At 32.8% G+C, this 22,472-nt stretch overlaps 1 protein-coding gene and 1 long non-coding RNA gene across 7 annotated transcripts in view; one reads left to right on the top strand and one right to left on the bottom strand.

The window, feature by feature from the left end:
- Positions 1–1,795: 1,795 nt before the first annotated feature.
- Positions 1,796–22,438, bottom strand: wwk (anoctamin 8 white walker). Of its 6 annotated transcripts, none has more exons than XM_029304655.2 (17): positions 22,140–22,437; positions 15,915–16,000; positions 12,135–12,295; positions 11,778–12,048; positions 11,324–11,512; positions 10,916–11,101; positions 10,533–10,685; positions 10,064–10,199; positions 9,532–9,587; positions 8,528–8,602; positions 8,143–8,460; positions 7,688–7,702; positions 6,422–6,619; positions 5,651–5,942; positions 5,069–5,380; positions 4,669–4,936; positions 1,796–4,402 (listed from the first exon to the last, which is right to left on the bottom strand). In XM_029304655.2, the coding sequence occupies exons 1-17, from the start codon at positions 22,345–22,347 to the stop codon at positions 3,808–3,810; spliced, it is 3,519 nt and encodes a 1,172-aa protein (XP_029160488.1). In that variant the 5' UTR covers positions 22,348–22,437; the 3' UTR covers positions 1,796–3,807. The 6 variants fall into 6 exon arrangements, with proteins under 6 accessions (XP_029160488.1, XP_029160490.1, XP_029160491.1 ...); XM_029304657.2 differs by having other exon boundaries at positions 5,069–5,359; XM_029304658.2 differs by having other exon boundaries at positions 5,069–5,356.
- LOC114932457 (uncharacterized) overlaps positions 13,878–22,472 on the top strand; it is a 73,583-nt gene continuing 64,988 nt past the window's right edge. The window contains exons 1-2 of the long non-coding RNA XR_014924053.1: positions 13,878–14,031; positions 18,819–18,934. This is a non-coding gene — a long non-coding RNA (uncharacterized LOC114932457). The remainder of the gene's footprint in view (positions 14,032–18,818; positions 18,935–22,472) is intronic.

The raw sequence follows: 22,472 nt of genomic DNA, 5'->3' as shown, positions 1-22,472 counted from the left end.
GTCGTCCCTCCAATCGGGATTGGTCAAGCTCAATGCGATATATCGATCTTCAACTCGCAATGCGAGAGTGACGTATCGAGTCGTGCGCCACTGCCCTCTCGACGAGTCTCGGCAGAACGAGAGAAGAAGTCGAAGTGACTGGACGCATCGCGCAAACGGGGTGAAAATTGCGGAAAATAATATGATTTTTCGGTATGTTTGATACATAAAATACATCTAATATGATGCATCGAACTGTAATATACGCATATCATATGACATAATGTAAAATTTGCATACATATGACTGATATATCCATAATGATATATGTATTTCTCTCTCGCAAGAAGAAAACGCGGGAATGGACGAGCACGACGAGTCCATTCTTCGAGTCTAAATAAATTCGAAATTTTGTTGAAAATATATTTGAAAGTTTCTTGGATCTTGATGCATTCGAAAAATCTATTTCTATTGTTTCCGTCATATTTAAACAATAATAATAGTATATGCAATATATATTAATTTTTGCAAGTAATATATATTCGATATACCAAAGTATAAATAATAGGCTCATCCACTGCCACTTTTTTCCCGAGATTTTTACTTTAATTTAAGAATAAATGAAATTTTTTAAAATTATTGAAATTATTTGAATCTCTTTGCGTATTTGAAAAATCTATTTGTACTCTCTGTTTCTACTCTGTCTAAACAAGAATATGTAACAATATATAATGTTGATTTTTTGCATATTAATCGATATACATGAAACATAAATATCGTCTATTTCCGCATTCTTTTTCTACAAAAAAGGTTGACGAAATAAAATTGAGGTTGAAAATATATTTCAGAAATTCGCCGTGCGCTGGCGGCCTCTTGACGAGTCTCGTCAGAACTACTGAAATAGTCGAAGTGCCTGGACGCATCGTGCACGCGGGGCGAAAATTGCGGAAAATAATACGATTTAACGGTATGTTTAATACAAAATACGTATAATCCGATACATTGAATTATAATAAACACATACCATATGACATAATGTAAAATTTGCATAGATATGAATGATATATTCAACATCTTGGAATAACATGCCGCGATTTCTCTCGCAGGAAGAAAACGCGGGAATGGACGAGCAAGACGCGAGTCCATTCTTCGAGTCTAAATAAATTAGAAACTTATTGAAAATATATTTAAAAATATCTTAGATCTTCGCGCAATCGGAAAATCTGTTTCTGTCATATTCAAACAATATTACATGCGATATAATATAACATATATACTGATTTTTGCATAGGTCATATTTAATATATATACTGAATGAAATATAAATAATTCGTTCACTGCCGCTTTTTCTTTCTCCAAAATTTTTACTTTATTTAAGACTAAAAGATTTGTTGAAAATATATTTGAATCTCTTTGTGCATCTCTTTGAAAGATCGATTCTTCTTCTATTAAAAATCTATAAAGATCTATTTTTTTTATTCTTCCATTATATCTAAATAATTATATATAATATAACCTCTCTGATATAATATATATGTAACGTTAATTTTTGCACAGGTGATATATATATTAATTATTTGATATGTATGAAACAAATAAATATATCGTTCATTTCCGCGTTCTCTTTCTATGAAAAAGATTAAAATTAAATAAAATTGAAAAAATTTATTGAAAATATATATTTGAAATTTTCTTAGATTTTCGTGCATTTAAACAAAAATTTATTTCTATTATTTTTATATCTAAAAAAACAATTAGACTTCTTTTTTCGTGTATTATTTTTTTAAGGAAGGGGAAGAAAATATGCATTTTCGCATCGGTTTTGTAGAATATTTTTTTATTGGCTCAATTTCTCTTTGTTTTATACAAAACATCTAACAAACACAGATGCTTCGGACTGAATTTATTTCGACCTGCCTTTACGAAAGCGGCTAATCTATCGATTTTGCATCTAATGCACTCGTGCGTTTTGCAAATTTCCGAAGGATACGCTAAGTACAACTGCGATTATCATCGGTTTGCTCAACAGTGCTCAATGTGGATGCATCTAATGGTTAATCTAACGCTAACAATATATTCGTAAATGTAATAAAATGTGATTATGTATGTGTGTATATGTATGTGTGTGTATATGTATGTATGTATTGTGTGTGTTTATTTTTATATGTATGTGTGTGCATGTGATATTCAACAATTCTGCGCTAAAGTTCAGCCGCGGACGGGGACGTGTGGCTAGGCCATGAAAACCGATTTTACAATCTGCATAACATTTTTTACTATATACAAAAAACGGTCTCTAGATCATTTCATTCATTTTTATTTATTTTTTTGAAACAGGACGAAGAACAGCTTCGCGTGTGCCAGTGCGCTCTATCTCATCGCCAAATGTGTCGCGCGATCGCGAACTTGTCCTGCATCTGCAGTGCATCCACGTGACCGAGCTTGAATAAGGACGATCTTACTGAGGATACGAAACGTGAGAGGCGGCGGTGGTGACGCGGATGGTCTCGACAACGTGATATGCCTTCGTAGAGATCTCTATTCAGCAAAAAGGTTTGTTTTACCCATTAATGCCTAGAATTTTTATTAAGATTAATTAACAACTTATTATATATTTATAATATATATATATATATATATATATATATATATACATATATATATATATATATATATATATATATATATACCGCAACAACAACAAAGTTTCTTCTTCCTCCGTTTTCGTTGAATTTTTTGTACCGATGCTCGCTCTTCAGCAAGTAATCGGATGCTTGCAATCTTCTCGACTTACAATCTTTCTCTGAAAAAATGTCGCGGTTGTTGAGAGCGTCCTAGTTTTCTTTTTTTTCCGCGATAATTAGATCGTGTACTGCATCATCCGGATTCCATTATAGAGTAGCTGATGATAATTCAATTTCGGCGTAGAATGCTGACAGCATAAATGAGATATTTTTTTTCTTTCTTTTTACGATCTGTGAGCGATTTAAATTAGGAAAATGTGTTATTTAACAGGGCATCGAATCGATGCGAAATTAAAATGATTACGATAGATATATTCAGAGCTGCGGGAAAAGAATTTATAATATAAATATTATACAATATGCAAACCAAGCTGTTTAATAATTCAATATTCTGATAATTTATTTATAGTTAATTATTTAAAAACTTTCTATAAATCAGATAAAATGTCTTTAAAATCAACAAAATTCATATTTTTATTTATATTTATTAAAAAATAAAGGGTACATACATACAATCTCTTTTCGCGTTCTATAAAATAATTTTATTAAATTTTATTAAATCGTTAAAAGCTCTTTATCATTTTTCCATTAAAAAGCCAATATAATCTGCAATTTTCATTTTATAAAATTATTCTATCAAATTAGAGAAATTCATATTTTTATTCTACTTATCCTTTCTTCATTTTTATGACATTGTTTGAAACAATACAAATAATATTTGAGAACTTGTAACTTGTGAAACATTATCATAGATCCTTTAGGAATATCCCGTATCTGTCTGCTTCATTTCGATGCCCTGAGTCTAGGAACCGGTGTATCGGAAGTTTCCCTAAATGAAATATCTAAGATCTTGTGTGCTTCATAAATTGTGCGCCTTTTCTTCCTTCCGATCGCGCGGTTCTTCGCGATCACCAAAGTATCTCTTCCCTTTCTCTCTCTCTCTTTTTCCGTCGCGATTTTTGTCGCGTTTACATTGCGCCATCGTGTTGACAAGATGACATTGATGCATTCACGCGTCGCGGTACCCGAACGGCTCTCTACGTAGCGAGAAAATGAAAATGTGTGAGAAAGACAAGTCAAGCGGCTAATGATTCATCCGACGCATTTCCATGGCCGCAATATCGTCCACGGAGATAAGCTTTTCTATGGGGATGCATGAGAGCTCGCCACCGACGCAGGATTGGGGCTGCTGCCACCTGGCCTCCCTTTCCGCTTCCTTGGCCTTGAGCTCGGCCTCCCGTGCGCGACGTTCCTTCAGCTTCAACGAGAAGATCGCCACCGAGCGCGCCCGCTTCATTAGGCTCTGCTTGACGCGTGTCTTCTTCGCCTCCCGTTCCTCCTTCGTCTGCGGTTTTTCCTCTTCTTGACTCGAGATCGTCTTGCTGGAGTCCGACAGACCGCTCGAGTCCTTCTCCTTCTCGGCGAGGTAGGATTGCCGCTCGCGTTCGCGTTCGCGTTCACGTTCACGTTCACGTTCTCGCTCGCGTTCGCGTTCTCGCTCGCGTTCGCGTTCACGTTCACGTTCGCGGTCGCGTTCGCGTTCGCGATCGTGCGTCGACTCTCGCGGATGATGTTGTTGCTGGTATTGCTGTTTTTCCGTCCTCTCACGTTCCTTCTCCTTTTCTGGCGAGAAGCGGAATTTCTGGCTTCTGTGAGCCGCCGCCCACGGTGGTGCCGACCTTTAATAAGCATGAAATTGACCTTAGTATTGAAATTTAAAAGCAAGAAAAACATGAAAGACTTAAAACATTTCTATATATACACATCATGAGAAATAAAAAAAATATTGTATATTAAATAAAAAATATATTATTAAAATTATATTATCTATATATATCGTGAGAAATAAAAAAATATATTAAGATTGCGAAGATAAAGAAACGTCTCGTGTAGTTCAGTGAAAAAAAATTGCGTTATAATTATGTCGAGATTTCTTCTTCCGTACCTGAGAAGATCGCTATCCGAGGAAGATGCGAGGTCTTTGGAAACGATGCAGTCGGTCGATCTGTGCAAAGTTAATTCCTCTTCCCGTACGCTCACTGCACCGGCACCAGCAATTTCGGAATCGCTGGATTTTCGTCCTCCGGGCTCTAGACCTAATCGACGTACCCAGTCGACACCACCGTGTGGTCCAATCGTTAAATGATGACTGTACTGATCGGTCCCACCGGATGCTTCTGGTTCGCTAGTCAACCAATCTCTCGAACGTCGTCCTATTGAAAGATCTCTCGTCAATATAACAGAATAATTAATTGATAAAATTTCGGCGTGTGACATATTAACAATTTTAATTAGAATTGAATTGAATTAATTTTTTTAAAAGAAAAAAATCACTCGAATCGAACCTCGTTCGCCTCCGGGTATGGAACATCTCGGCGTGTTACGAATATCGCGGGTGACATTGGAATTGCTCTCGGGTAGGAACGGGCTGGTCTCGCTGCTGCTTCCGCCGCTGCCGGGTGTGTGGACCATCGGTGGTGTTTCCGAGATCCTCGGCACTGAAGCGGCGCTAGGTGTTGTCGGTCCACTAGGTGTATGACCGGTCGAAGCCAGGGTTGGGGTGTCCGCTTGACTGGACGTGGTAGCGAAACCGGTGCGTTCGGAGAGCAAATGCTGCTCTTCGCTTTCTCCGTCTGCTGGACTCACCACGAATCTCCCTGAGTTCGAGCGAAATTAATAGCTGATAGGAGGGAGGATGTAACGCGACAGGCAAAGCGATTAGCACTTTCTTGCTGATAGAGAGCGGATCATTCATGAACTGGCACTGGATAGGCTGGTAGTTAGAGACGGTTGTCGAATCGGGAGAGACACGAAAGTAGGATACGAAGACATGAGTTTCATGAAGAACACATAAAAATAATAATTATGTTTGTTGTGTTAGACAGTGCACATATATGAATGAATATTATATGAAATGAGTTATGTACCTATCACTGTTGTTGGTTGTTGTTCCGGTGACGGGGTCGAGGATAATCTTCGGACCGCCTCGCGTCGTAAAAATTCGACTTTAGCCATCTCGGTAGCAACCCAGTGAGGTATGTCGGGAATCGCGCAAATAATCACAAATCTAATAGCGAACATTATATGTTCCAATGCTACGATTAATAAGATTGTTTGCGTCGCCGACATCTCTGGGAACATTCGTTGTACCTGCCCGCTTAATCCGATCAGGGCGCAATTCACTAAAATAGCGACCAGACCCATCGCTTCCATGGCATTCTAAAGTTGTAAAATTAAACTTGTATCATTTGAGCTAAATTTTATTTCTAATTTATATAGAATTTAGATTTAACATGCGGACATAATTTTATCAATGAATTTGAAACGCGTACAAAAATAACAATAAAAATTTACGGAGATGTTTATTCTTTTTAATCTTGTCTCTGAATTAAAGCTATTTTCGTTATTCAATATTTGATTTTTGTTTCGATAATCGCAATAATAATTTTTCAATAAAGATTGATAAGAATATTATATTTAAGATTTTATCAAGAATAAGAAAATTATTTAAGCATTTTTTGTAAAGACAAATGAGCAACTAACGCAATAAAAAAATTAATATACATATATAATTTATGAACAAAAGAGAGAGGAAAAGATCAGGATAATTATAATTATATAAATCTTTTTATTATTTACGCGCGTTGAATTGACTTTATGTGTAAGTCCACGTGCATAAGCTGTTGCTCTTCACTTACTTGCCATGTTCCAATATTCGAAACTCTGCGTCCGAAAGGTCGTTGAAGCACGAAACATAATTTAAATGCGTCACCGCGTAATTCGAGTAAATTTCCAAGTAAAGCGGCCATCGCAGCTAATGGAAAGGCTGAAGAGAAGAGACAGACATATCCCAGTTGCGATAGCATTTCCAAGTGCTCCGAAAACGCCCCGTCATACTGTGAATTGAAAATAATTATTTATTAGCTTGTACAGACAAACAATCTTAATAATTATCATAAATGTTTCTTTTAACTTGCCTGTCTTAGAATTATATATTCGATTATTTCGATAAAAATATAAAAGATAATTAAATATTTTATCTTTAGACTTTACACAAGTATATAAATAAATATAGATAAATTCTTTATACATCAGTATATTTATTAGAATTTTTATTCATACAATAAGTTTGTGATTAGTTCACATACACTAAGAATTAATAAAAAAATATTTAGACAAAAGGCCTTTTTAGATGATATATATATACAATTTACGACAAAATTAAAAACAGAATTCTATTTATAAATTTTACGCACCGTGTATTACAGAAAACATTTAAACACGTAAAATATATACAAATCGAAATATCTCAGAATACCTACACATATACATAAAACATATATAGAATTATAAATAAACTTCTGTCTTGAATTTTAAGTGTGTCACAAATTATAGATCATCTAAATAGGCCCTAATTCGACGATTTGACAATATCTGGTTAACACGATACTAACAAAAAATCGTCTGTTATAAATACCTGCTAAAATATAAAAAACACATCCAGTGTTTGTCTTTAGATAATTGAAACACTAAAGATTATATATATTGTGTCTTGGCCATAAAATCGTGCATACATTAAAGAATATCAAACTCTAGCAAAACAAATTGTAAACACGGACTTTGCATGATAAGCCATGAAAATTCTGTTTATATCTTTTGGTCACGTAACTTGCCGTGTTTGTCAAAATTTTTATTACAAAGTTATTTATAAAAAAAATACACAAATATTTGGAGCCGAATTAATTTTTCTTCTAATATAGCAAAAAAATAATAGATTTTATATATTTAATAAAGTTTAATTTTCTTCACAAAATTATTCAGTAAATATTTTGATTTTATTATAACGCTATAATTATTGGCGTACAAAAATAAGTAGCTAAAATTGTATAATATTCATATGAGACAATTGGCGATTGTTCGTGACGGAAAAGATTGAAATTTAATGATAAGACGAGTGATATTACCTTTGTAGTAGATACCTGTGCGTCGTTGATGGAATGGGTGTAAAACAGGAAAGAAATCATTAAAATTCTGCAAAAAAAAAGAAACGACCGACAAACGCAACGTGACATTGACTTCACTATTAATAGTTCAGCTCTGTCGTCATGCAACTTGTGAGTGCGCGCAGAGTGCAGTCTGAACGGAGAGAACGAATGGAAAAATCTAAAGGACGAGATAATTCGATCTATATGATGTGAAGTGTTTGAGTCACTCGCAATGTCGAGAACGGAAACCTGCTCAAGGAGCGAAAACTTTGACGGGGGTGGCTGAGAAGCACCCATTAAATATAATAGCTCAATAAACGCGTATATCGATGGCCTTCCATTTCGCTTGCGAGCGCTTCAAGATCGATATGCATGTGTGGCGGAGTGCTCCGAGAAAAAAGAAAGAACTTAAATTGGCTAAATCTAGACCAAACCTTGAACGTAACGTCACTAAGTAGAGAATTAGTGGGATGCCCTACTCTGTAGAGGGAACTCTCCAGTTCTGCCTGGCTGACGTTTCGCGGTTGCTTCGACTTGCTGTCGGACCGATCTTCCTTCTCCTCGTTGTCCTTACCACCCTGTTGTACCTCTTCGTTTTCTTGACTCGGGGGTTGTCTCGCTTCGCTGGGACTCAACGCTCCGAACAGTTCGAAACTCAGTCGCGCCAATCGCAGCTGTTCGATCACATAAGGTACCGCGGATTCCTTTAGATTACCGATCACCTGACGAGCTATGAGTAAAGCCGCCAATTGCTGAAACGAATATTCATATTCTCAATGTGATTATAACGTTTCGCGAAAGAAATAAGTGAATTATCACCTCCTTGAGTCTCTCTTGATCTTGAAGATAGAAGGCGATGTAAAACAGCGATAGGAAGGAGTTTACGAACTGAAACTGAAATATAGGATGGTCGTTGTAGATTATATGAAACTCGCAATATGGCATTTTAACATAAGTACACATTGTATGTACATAAATTCACATAAAAGCGCAATTTATACGAATGATCTATGACGTAAAATAAGCAAAAAGTGTTCTTTTGCGAATAGAATGTTCATGCAGCGACAGAGACAGCCAGAGCAGGCATTAAAACAAAAAGCTTAAAATCTATATATTATGTTCTTCATACGTCCATCTCTAAATATACGAGTAATCTTTAAATACTATTTCTAAAAACGAAATACTTGTCATTTGTCTTTATTTAAACTTTATATGTTTGCCTGGATCACAGATTATTTTAGATTAAATTGTAAACTAGCACAATTGTTTCTATCTCTATTTATAAACGCTTTAATAATTTCTATATTGCATTAAACTTTTCCTGAGTAAATACTACAAAACTTTGATTTCTACTTTGTTTTGTAAGTTTGTAAATTGTATTTTTCATAGTTATATTTTACAAAAAAAAAGTTCATTATGTTTTTAATAAAATTCAAATATATAAAAAAAGATCTAATATATTAAAAAATAAATTAAAAATAAAATTAAAAATATATTAAAAAATAAGAGAGAAACATAAGAGTAAAATATTAATCTAATTAATTCATCAATCTATTATAAAGAAGTATTCAGTAAACCATGATGCAATCAGTAAAACATTAATTAATAAATTATTAAGTGATTCAGGCAAACTATGATATAATTATATCACATTAATTTTAAATATTTGTTATAACCATTTTTAACTTGATATATGACTAATAAATTATATTTTTGTAATATAAGAAAAAAGATAGAGTTTTTAATTAGAGAAGGATATATGTACAACGCCTAACACAACATTGATATTCTATTCATTGAGAATGGAGAGTTCGTCTTATTACCAGTGCCACTTTGTAGATCAGATGATTCTCGTACTCGGTGTCTAGTCGATAGTTTTCTGCGTCCAACACACAAAAATTACAAATACTATCTACCGTACCATAAACGCTCTCCAAGATTTAAATAAAATTGAAACTGTATCTATATTTATATCTCACAGGTTTAGTTAAACAAAAAAAAACAGAACAATAATCTTTAATGTAACTGTTTTTGTTACATAATCTCCCAATTATTCTCTAGAAGAAGCTAAGCCGTGGAAAAATTATCGCATAAGTATATGCTATGCTCTTGAACTAGACGTGCATAGTGTACCGTATATGTAAAATACACAAATCGATGCGGAGAAGAGTCGGCCAATGGTAATTGTTCGTATTTTGAGTCGCATGGAGATACGATTATGTCAAAAGAAAGAGAGAGAGAGAGAGATAGACAGATAGATAGTTATAGAGAAGAAGAGAGAAATAGAGAGGGATAGGGAGAGAGATATATATGTGTTGAAATGTAGGGAATCGATTATTATATTGGCATACATACCCAAATCGTTTAACCACACCGCGACCTTGAAGTACGCCTCATCCATCAATGCAATGACCACCGCGAGCAAAACCTTTGGCACGTAACTAAGCCAGAATCCGTAACCTCCAGATTCAAGACGCGCGTCCCACCAATCCTGCGATTTTGCAACAAAAACAAATTAAAGGATTTATTAGTATAAATTCTATATACATTTTCTTCAAACAATTTTTTATACATATACAGCTTCTATATTTCATAAGGATGCAGAGTGAATTATATACATTTATTCGCTCTGAACTTTTTTATACATTTGATTTATCTTTTGATTTTATGAATCTTAAAGTAGGATAACTTTATTACTTTTATGTATCGAAATGTTGTCGGATTTTTTGGGGAATAATCTGAATAATTATTTTAAATATTTTTTAAGTAATTATATAATCATATGATGTAGTTTTTATAACGTGATTCGGTGCCGATTCTATACCTGTATCTGAAAACTCAATATCATAACGATGAAGACGAAGAGTAAACAGATTGCGATGATAGGCACGCTCACTAAATACCGAAACATGTTCCTACGCCATCTGGGATACGTTGGTTCCAATCTTCCCGTAACCGGTGAGATTTCCAGAGTTCCCTTAACAAAGTTAGAATCGTAATTGAATATCGAACTTCGAGCTTCTTCTTATAAATAAATTTTTATTTGTTAAAACCCCTCCGTGGTATTCATTATATATTCTCGATTAAAATGATAGCAAAAGCGTATCTATTCTCATAGCACTGTGCAGGTGTCAACGCTGAATTAGCACGCTACGGCGTTACCATGCCGATATCGGAGTGCTTAAGAAATGTTCGAAAGGTTCTTACTGTAAACAGAGGTCTAGGCTCGACCAATAAATCGTCCCTCTGATCCAAAGTGCCCCACCTGTACGCCAGTTCCGCGCCTCTTCTTTTCCATGTCTCCAAGTACACGGTAGCCCATATCACATTGAACACCGAAAACAGAACGTAGGCCACGTCCTCCACCGCTTGGTTCCTGCCGATGATGCCGACCTAAACAGTCAGGATATGATACTTACTAAGGTTCTTATATTTTCAAGTGTCAAAATAGCCTATATCAATTAAAAATCAATTTATTCTGCAAATTAAATTTTGCTTTGTTTTATTTATTAGACATCAATAAATATTAGCATTTTACACGCGTTTACTCCATGCGTGCATTTTTATTTTTATTGCTTAATTTGTTCAAATTACATATGCGAAACGCATACGTACCCAGTATATGACACCCACTGCAGCTGGAACGATTAAAGCGGTGGTGTAGTGGCCAAGCCAGGCAAAGTACATAGTGATTTTCACTCCGAAGTATTTACAAATGTCGTCCAAAGGCTGTGGGCTAAAAAACGCGCGAACCCAGCTTCGTTGCAATTTTTCTAACGCGGGCAATTCATGAAGGGGGAAGACCTGACGAGAACAAAAATAAAGTAATGAAAGTGACAGAATTCTCTTTCGACGAAGAAGAGATTCGAAGAGATACGGATGAGGCAAATGATCGAATTATATATATAAATATATTTTAACAATATTATTGTATATAATAATAATATTATATACTGTCTATATAAATTTCTTGGAGTGAGATCCTACACTTTTGGAGATTCCAAGAAATTTAGAGAGTATATATAATATTATATATAATATTATTAATATATATTTATATATATCGCACCTGAGAAATAATACCGGACGAAATGCACTTTGGAACGATCGCTTGACCTTCCACCAATCCGGTCAGACTGTGGAGGTCATGCGGACCTGCTCTCCAGGTGTGAAGCAAATGTAATACTAGAGACTGTCTTTCTTGGGTACTGAAAAATCGGATTTCGTCGTCACTGCCCTCGAAGCAGTTGGCTTCAGAGCCGACGAACTCCTTGAATCCACCACCAAATTCCTGTCGTAGAGCTTTCGGTAGATGCACTTCCTCAGCAGCCTTTAGTAGACTGCGAGCCAATGGAGTTAAAGCTATTCGATTGTACTATCTATCGCGCTTTCATATTAAAGTTTAATCTGAAAATCGGATACTCACACTCCAAAAGGTGCCGTAATGTAAAACCCGTAACTGTCCGATGACGCATGATGTCGTACGTGAACTATTAAGCCCGGGGTTCCAGCCCGAAGCCGTCCTAAAAACCACATCAAGGTCTCGTCATTCGCCCCACTAGGGAACATCATAACTACGTCGCATTCCTGAAACAAGTCGAATTATTTAGTTTTTTTGTGTGCAGTTTGCGTACTGAAATATAATTAAATTTAAAAAATATATTGGAACAGTAAAAATGATTAAATATGAAACTTTATATAAATAATTACTAATACATTTCTCTCAAAAATTATAATTTATTTCTATTATTAGCCTATATTAGAATTACAACTAATATTACATGCATTCTACACTGAAAAAGAGATGCTTTATAAATCATTTATTTTAAACAAATAAATATTTATCTGTTTTGAAAAGGATTTTCTTTACATCAAATAAATATTTTTTCACATCAAATCAATATTATTAGTTTCAAATAAATTATTTATAAAAGATGATTGAAATAAATATTTATTTGAATTTAATAAGTTTTTTTCAATGTAAGAATTAATTGTAAATATCCGTTTTTGAGATATATTCATGTGCATATTGAAATTTCTGTTTAATAATTCTTTAAATTACATTATTAAATATATTTTACTTTTCATATTTAGGTTCTGCACTGAACTTATGTTATTTGCTTTTATGTATTATTATTATGTCTGAAATTTCAAAATCAAATTTGATATTATAATTTTATAAATGTCATATAATGCAACTGAAATATGTCATAAAAAGTAATGATTTTGCGTATATCTATACTGAATAATGAACGGTGTTTTAATTTATTGAACAGAAATAGATTTTATAATCAAATTTTGATTTAATTTTATGTACAAAGGATCAGAAAGAAAAAAATTGTGCATTTTTATTGGATCATTATATACATCAATTAGATCCATATGTGCTTTTTAAGAAATAGTTCAACGATCCTTCACGTCGTTTCGTGAAATATTAATAATCTCAAACGATCGAGAAAACCGCTCGAAGGTTTAGTGGGGTCGCCAAGTAGTTACGTGCATTACTAGGTCAGCCGTGTTATCGGAGTATCGTACGTGGATTGGCAATACCAAGCGCTATGCAATTTTATTTGGATGTTAGCCAACTTATGCTGATTCGAATGCAAAGATTAGACGTAAAAACTGCTATTAATCGAGAAAAAAAAATAGTTACACATATGCAATTAATCATAATATTTATACTATCAACAACGAGACATTTATTTTTTGTATACTTGATAAGATATTATATTAAACTAAAGATCTTACATAATGACGCAGTAATTTTTCTCATCTCATTGAATCGAAAAAAAATTCATGGTACATTGCTTGCGTGTCGTAAGAAAAATGTACATGCGTTTTTGTTTATATGCAAAAATATTTATTTTTGTAAATGGTAATAACGGATATCGTCAGAAAAATTATTAACTTATGAGTAATGCATACATATGCAGATTATTCTTTAAATAACATGTACGTCACGATACCTGTTGCATTTGCATAGTTGTCTCTTTAAAATTAAGCAAATGACTTTACCTGACATGTTTGGAAAAATATAACTATTTAATGACGTGGATATAGTATGAAATAAACTTCACAGTTAACATAAATATAAATGATATAGTGGAAATATTAATTATTTTCGACATTTTGCTATAATTTGGATTTTATATTTGTTTGTTACAGATCACGTAAAGTTCGGGAGTGCCGTTAAAAGTATCGCGCGTAAAAGTGCGGGAGTGCCGTTAAAAGTGTCGCGCGTATTAATCAATGAACAACCCTAACAATCTGAGAGGAGGAGGAGGCCTAGGAGAGGTATCGGGTGCCGGTAGAGCAACTCTAGGGTGAATATTTCTTATTTTGTATATTAATTAATTTTAAAAGAATCAGTTTATTTCCTACATGAAAGTAAAAAAAAATTATAAGGAGAGCTAGAAAAATGATATATTAATATATCGCAAAATAGAATTTCTGAATCTTCTATGTAACAGATAAACGTAACGTTTATTTCCACACGTGAGAGATGCATTTTAGTTTGAAAATGAATCACGTATCACTTAATAACACTAGCAAAGTTACGTGAAATCGGTATTTAATAGCAGTAACAAAGCGAATGATTACATTTCGCTCGTAATAAGTAAGCATGCCTGGTGATACGCGATAAAGTATTGTGCATCACAATCATTGAGACTGCAATGCACTATAATTGTTATACAGTGATGACCTACTTGAGAAGACAATAAGAGAGAATTGTGCAGAGGCGATACAATACTTATATACAAGGTGCCTTATAACGAGTATCAAGAACTTTGACAATTTGTTGAAGATATTATTTGAAGTATGAAAAATATTATAGATCTTAAATTTTGTTCAAAGTAGTTATATAATTCCAAGATATATACAAGTTTTATATTAATGTTACAATATTGAAACTGACAAACTAATATCAAATGACTTTGGAAAAAATAAAACAAAATACTTGAAGTAGAAATAATATTTATTTTTTACACTACATTATATTCTCAAAATAGCTTTTCAAATAAGTTCGATATTGATGTTTCACGTTGTTTGTTAAAGATCTTTAAAGTTAAATTCTTCGAATTATTATATTTTATACAATGTTAAAGTAAATTCATATAAAGAATTGGTTAAGAATTATTGTTACAAATAAAGCTATTATAAAATCAAAATATTATTTTAATTTTAAATATTTCGTTTTTCTTGTTAAAAGTTTTTATATTAAACTTGTAAATTTATTGAAGCATTAATAAAAATTTTATTGAAAGAATTTATTGAAGCATTAATAAAGATTTTAATCTTTTATAAGTACGAGTTATATAACTATTTCGAATAAAGATTTATATATGATATTTTTATTGAAAATATATATTTAACATATTGTTTGAATTTAATACAATTACATTCTAAACATCTTATATTATATAAAATAATATATCCAAGATAAATTCATCTCACATTGTGCTGACACAACAAGAATCGAACCCGCACAATTCAAGACGAGAATAGTAAAAGACAAACAGAATAGCATAAAATCAACAATGTAGCTTCGAAGTAAACGCCGCAGTACACGCGAACTTCTTCGATATCCACTAATGGTTTAATGTGTTTAAAATCGATATTATTACTTCCATAGAACCACATTCTTTAATGATTGTTGCTCACGATATAATAAATTCGACATAAATCAATTTAAAAAATAAATTTATTTATTTTTGTTTATACCTATATAAAATAAAATTGCCGTATCCTTATTATTTGTGTCAAACATTTTTCTTTTCGGAGTATTTGCTGTATTTATGGTGATATACATACTCCACTTTTCATCACATTATATATTACAATTGATTGCAAGATAGTCACGTACACGGAGAAAAAATAGAATACTTGAATATAGATTGTTAATAAAAGTACGTAGAACCAGCGTTATCGCAGTGATCGTAACAATCGAGTATAAAAAGAATATTTTACGAGCGTGTTATTATATTACAAGTCGAGAAGTCGAGACACTTTTCCTCACAAAGCATTTGCGTATTATCATAAACTTGTAGGGATAATCGGAGTAAAATGTATATAGCCTATAACTCATATTTAGTATTTTAAACTTTATAATTGATTTATGCGAATAGTTGTTGCAGTATACAAAAATACCAATTCTACATATATGTATAATTTATTTGAAATAACATCTAAAGTTTCAAATACATACCTGAGTAGGAACCTTTTGTATCCATAGGCGGCGGGGGGTCATTAAATGGCCTGTACATGGTATTTTTCGTCTTAGAAGACGGGATGCTGTAAAGAGAAATACACGTGTAACCATTAAGATATGATAAATTCGTATTAGATAGATATAATGTATTATTTGTCTCAAAATTGAAAATCCTAAAGTAATTTTTTCCTGAATTGAATGTTTGATACTATCAATAGCCAAAATTTTATTTTCACCAATAGATATATAAAAATCTGCACGATAATATTTTAAATACTATAAAATATTATATTATATTTAATATTAAATACTATAAAATATTTTAAACACTATAAAATATTATGCGTTTCATTTTTTATTTTAATTTTTTGTATTTTTTGTGTAGAATTTCAAAGTATTTGAATATAATTTTTTTTTTAATTATTTTGAAAGAAACGAAATGTTTGATTATTAGGAATATTTAATTATCTTATAATTAATTATCTTATAATTATATCGTAAATATTAGCATTTTCATTTGACTGCGTCTAAAATTTAGCTTTTCCGATTATTTATACACTTACAATATGACACGTGCGATATTTTATTTTATTAATTGTAACATAAATCGCTTTAACTTAGCGTAGGTGCATATTTATTAATTAAAAATCGACTTTTGAACTATCGCAAACTGAACCGTGACCTCAAGAAAATAAATTTATCCATGTTGCAACATTAAATGGTCCCTGAAATAGATTAATTACACGTTTCTCGATGCATTAAGAATTTTACAAATCGTTACAGTGATAAACAAGCATGCGCGTATTTTTAATAGAAAAAGAGGACATCGATTGTTTTATGAGAATTAATCTGAAGGATATATCAATTATGGAAATTTTGCGTCTCAATTTACATTTTTATGACAAGTTTATATATATATTTTCTTTTCTTATAAAACTTCTTTTTTAATTAATTGATGGAAATCTGGTAAGATAGAAATGATAAAAATATTGTTTCTTATGAATACATATTGTAGTTTTCTACGTTCCTTCTGTAATTTGTAAAATGTTATCTTTGTCATTTCATCGCTTGAATTCGATTCTGCTGACGTCAGTCTAGCTGACTTTAGTTGTAGTTTGATTGCCTCTATAGTTTCCAGAAAGGGACAGAGAAACAATTAAACTATGGTTCAAGTTAATCGATGTTGTAAGAATCGGTTTCTCCAAACATATGTAATGGAAATCGAGTGATACATTACACTGTTATGTAAACGGACGTGGTCATTAATCTTATGTACACGAATACGTGTAATGACTAAAAATCCCTCGAGAAGATAAAGTAGGGTACGTGATTACTTCGGGATGTATTTGAAAGTCTCTAGTAAGGGGTTGAACGTAGACATTCATCAACGTCGTCAAAATTTACGTCCGCAAAATTTCAAATCTCTCATCAAGGTATATTGTAATGAACCGCGGTAAATTCATTAAATATATGTATATGTAACATTAGGATTTCTACGGAAAGATGAATATATATAATTGTTTTGACGTTATCTTATAAATATCTTAATCGTGAAAATTATTTATGAAATATTGATATTTTATTTTTATTTTTTAAACTATTAATTTTTTTGCACATCAGATTTCTTCCTCTAAAATTTCGACTGTAAAAAAACATAGCAACATTGTATTCTGCAATAGTAAATATAGGCTCTGAACCCTTGTTTCCACTAAATTATTGCTTTTGGAGACTACCCAAACAATGTAGTGAGACAATCTAGCGTAAATGATGGCAGAATTCCAACAGTTGTTGAAGGATTGCTAATGTAAACTCAGTTACTCCCAGTATTTTATTTGTCAGTTGAAAAACACAATTTGAATTGTGATTTTCGTTAACACCAGCTGCGATTTCCATGTATAATAATAATAACAATCAAGTCACAGCAACTAGTGTTTCTCAAAAATTTATCTTTTTGTATAATATTTTTTATTCTTTTTATATTCTTATAATAAAATAAAATCTTTATGTTCTTCTTTCTCTCATATATTCTTTATATATTTATAATTTCGAGAAAAGCAGCATAAATTGATAAATTAATATTATAAAAAAGGATTATCAGTTTAATATGTAACTTGCAATATAAACACAAAACTGATTTATTTGTGTCTTAAAATTGAAATATCGTATTATTAAGCAGAAAATTAAAACGAAAAAGATTTAGTGCTAAAACTTATTAATAAGTTTTGTTAATTTTATGAATTTAATTTAATTAGTCGATTATTAAACTCATGTACGCCGTAGTAATGCGTGAAACTATTTGAATAATTAATAACTCGCGAGCACCATCAGGCCAGAAATTCGCACCTTCGTGTGTATCTAGAATATACGTCGCGGTTAAGCTGCCTCAGAAGGTCCCCATTCCGAATCCTTTGGATGAACCGTTGTTGAAATGCTACCACCGCATCTCATTTTGGAGAGGGACGAAAAGGGGAAGCGAGAATCCCTTTTACGTCATAGCCGCCCGCTATGTATATACAGATATATACTCTCTCACGCGAGATGCACGCTATCTACATCTCGGACATGCAGTACAAAACACGGAAATTACGGACACGGTCGTTTCGTGAACTAGAAAATCGCGTTTCCGTTAGAATATTATTTAACATCCTCGTTTAACATCGGTGCGTGTATCATGTATATTACGGAACTGCGTGAAACAGATCCTCCTCAATTTTCGATCCCTGTGCACTTTTTTCTTTATATAATCCTCAAGAAAAATGTTAACAAAAAGCTACTGCGTCAGTATCTTCAAATAAATTGAGATTTACTTTTCTTTTTGTTTTCTAAACAACGTTTTTCATCTATTAATATTCTTCGTCCATTAATATTATATCTTTAAAACACTCTGTATTTTTTTTGCAGGCATACGATTATAGACTTGTAGCATTCTTCGAAATCGATGATGCATGTAAACAACTATCGTGAGGCACACGAGAATTTTTTATTGAAATCGTCTTGCTTCATCAACTCAAAATAAGGTCAGTACACGAGAACTTTGCCTACATTTGCAATCAGATAACATCGAATAGCAAAAGGTTTGGAGGCGCCAGTGCAATCATTATAACAGTTTTTCAAGTTAAATAATTTTTCAAAAAACAATTTTATTAAAAAGTTATAGTGAATACATCACATAGTAAAAAATATAATATTAATACTGCAATAACATTTCATTAAAATATTACAATACAATACACTCAATTTAGTTTCTTTTTAAAGTTTACTGTAATGAAACGTGATAATGAAATGACGCGATTTTATTGAAATAACAACGTTAATTAAAGTATTGTTCAATATATAAAGAGCGGGATATAAATGTTTTGAAGGGTTATCCTGCCTTATTAAACTATATATTATCCTGCATTAAAGTATTTTTACGACCGTAGTATCATAACTCACAACTGCTAATCGAAAATCGATTATATTACAATGTACATTATATTACACTCTCGTTCAGAACACGTTGTAGAAGCGTATTTTTTTTTGTAATATTTTTTAACAATGAAGTAGTTACCGCAGGTATACTTTACGAAGTATATAAATCTTCTTTTCATCTATCTTATATATAGGTGTAATTTAACTTAATCACATAAAACGTCAAAAGTTCGTATTTTTATCAAGTTTCAGGATGAGATTAAAAAAAAGAAAATTATAAAATTATGTAAGATTGGAAAGAAATAACAAGATCCGCTACATTATATATAAAAAACTCAATAAATCTTTTGAAAAATGATCAAATTTCTTAGGTAACAATTGTCAGATAAATAATAACGTATCATAAAATAATTATGTTTGTCTCGTATTATTAAGAAATTTGGTTATATTGTAAGTATCTAACGAAATTCCACGATAATTATAGAAATTTATATTGAATGAAAATGCGATGTATAATTGCGGAAATAGCAGTCTGGTCTGATTTCTATTTCAAAGCCAATGTAAATGTTATTTTGAGTTGCCTGCCGGCAAATCAGTAAATAACGTACAGCATAGTAACGCACAATGTGTCGCATCGTTTGGTTCAATGCGCAATTGTGATGTGACATAAAAACAGGTCGAGTAACTCGTATTCAAGCGGCGCAACTGAGACCGATGTTAACAAATGCTAAGCGTTCTTCTTCGCTTTATATCTTTAAAGAACTGTACTTTCTGAGAGCACTGGTGATCTTCTATGCCTTTTCAACTTTACAACCATTAAAATCGTTCCCTTTGAACGTTTACAAAATGCAGCAACTCTAAAGTTTGCTCAGTGCAAAATTTCCTTTTATAGAAAATATAATGAATTTGAAATAATTAAATTCAGATATAAACTTTAGATTAAAATTAAATTAAATAATCTTAAAATAAAAAAAAATTGAATATATGTATATATAATCAGACAGTATATTTTCATCTTTCTACTATGCATCAAACGAATTCGGGTTAACGTTGTTTTCGATGCAGTTCGAAATTTGAAACTAGCTTCGCGTGTACTTCGCGCTAATCAAATTCGGTTAATTAATAAGAGGTGTTTGAAACAACTTCAGTGCATGCTAAAATTTTACGTTTGTTGTAAGCTATGATCCATCGCAATTTTTGTGCTATCATGAAATTAAGTCACCATCGATTATCGTTGATTTTAATGGTTTTATTATTATCGTTGCTATTATTATTGTTGTTAAATTATATACGAATAATTTTGTAAGAAATTATTTACGGAATAGCGTTTTGCTCATTTATTCCGGCTATATATAATGTATTCCGTCCACGTGCGAGATGTGCTTACGTAACACCTTTGATACGCCGAATGTTAAAATTGGCAAAGCGTAGGAGAATCGACAAGATTCGGCGATGTGGAACTGCAGAGTTTCGCGTAGTTATTGCAGTTATCTCTGAGATTTGGATTTTTAAATATTTAAATAAGCCAGCTGTGTAGCTTTCGGAGCTTTATTATTCATATATAATATATATTGCATTAATATTAATTACTATATTAAAATAATATATGCGTGTGATACATGGATTTCATAAATTTATGCTGTTATTTTCGCATTTTCTAATTTTTATCTGTTCTATTTGCGTTATTATTATTTGATATTCGTATATCATTTCAAAAGAGATAGGGAGCACGAGTTTACATCAGACACCGTTTCTCGGTCATATACATATGTAATATATGAACGATTAATGGAAAATTTAAATTGCACAGTGGATATAATTACTGCAAAAGATATGTCATCAACAAAGGATTAACATTAAACATTTGCATTTGACATTTCAATAATATTCACATAAATGCCATAATAGCAACCATTTCGAAAATGCAACTGCAACATGGCGGTCTGAAAACATCGATCGTTAAAAGAGATTAAGATGACATAAAACATGCTTCTTTTGTAAAAATATTCATCACTGTAAATCGAATATGATGTCGTTTCGTCATTTTATCAAAGACCGCATAAATTCATTGAACTCCACTTTATGTATTATTTATGAGTCTCAACATGTTCGTACATACATCATCTAACATATTAATAAATATATCAACGATAGCGTAAATAATTCAAAAATGCGAAAATAATCACATGAATTCGTTGAATCCATTATCATGTATTATTCAATAATATTAATTCAACATTAAATAATAAATCGACACATGGAACAAATTAGGGCACGCATAATAAAAAAGTCGACGTGAATACGAATGAAACATAGAAAAAGAAAACTTATAAAAAGTTTCATCCAGATATAATTTTCATTTGATAAATGAATCAGCGCGCGGCAAGAAATTTTTTATTCATGCCAACTAAATTATAGCATTCTCCAAGTGTCCAAGTGCCACACTGAACGCGATAAGAGACGTGAAAAGCGATCGAGAGACACATAGTTAATCGTAGATCGCGATTCGTGAATTAAACGGCACGATAATGAACGTCGATTCGATTCTTCGCGATCACCTCGTTAAACGAAACCAGGTACGGATCGAAGAACGTTCCGCCTTATCGGGCGGCAGGCGGTATCATGTTGGGGTAGGAGGATCGATCCCTCGATATCCGCGTACGCGAATCGGGGCACTCTCCGGGGCACTCTCTCGAAGTTGGTACCCGCAACGAGGTTTCGTAAGGAAGCAACGCGAAATGACAAGGTACCGTAAAAAAAAAAAAAAAAAAAAAAAAAAAAATAGGGCAACAAAGGGGGCTTCCGACTTACCCTTGTCGAGGGTCTCTCGGGCCGCGTGGATGACCTTTCTGCGCCGAAGACCGTCGCCCGCTAGGGCGCTCGTCATCGTGCTGGTGAAGGTCGCGCCGGTACTCGGCCCGGTTCTAACATCATCACCGTTCGCGCACTCGTCCGTCGACGCACGGTGGTGATGATGGTGGTCGAGGAGATTGATCGAGGACCCCTCGCCGCCTGGCATAATGTCCCGGACAGCCAGGGATCGTAGTCCTTGGCCGGAGGACCCTTGCGCCTCAACTGGACTGTGACTCGGTCCCTCGCTACGTCGTTCTCGGCCACCCCACTTTCGCGCTTTCTCACCCCTGG

This window comes from Nylanderia fulva, unplaced genomic scaffold (genome assembly GCF_048542155.1).
Source record: "Nylanderia fulva isolate GAGA-0341 unplaced genomic scaffold, ASM4854215v1 Scaffold13, whole genome shotgun sequence".
NCBI lineage: Eukaryota > Metazoa > Arthropoda > Insecta > Hymenoptera > Formicidae > Nylanderia > Nylanderia fulva.
The sequence above is the reverse complement of the archived record's forward strand: the minus strand, read 5'-3'. Positions and strand labels throughout refer to the sequence as shown.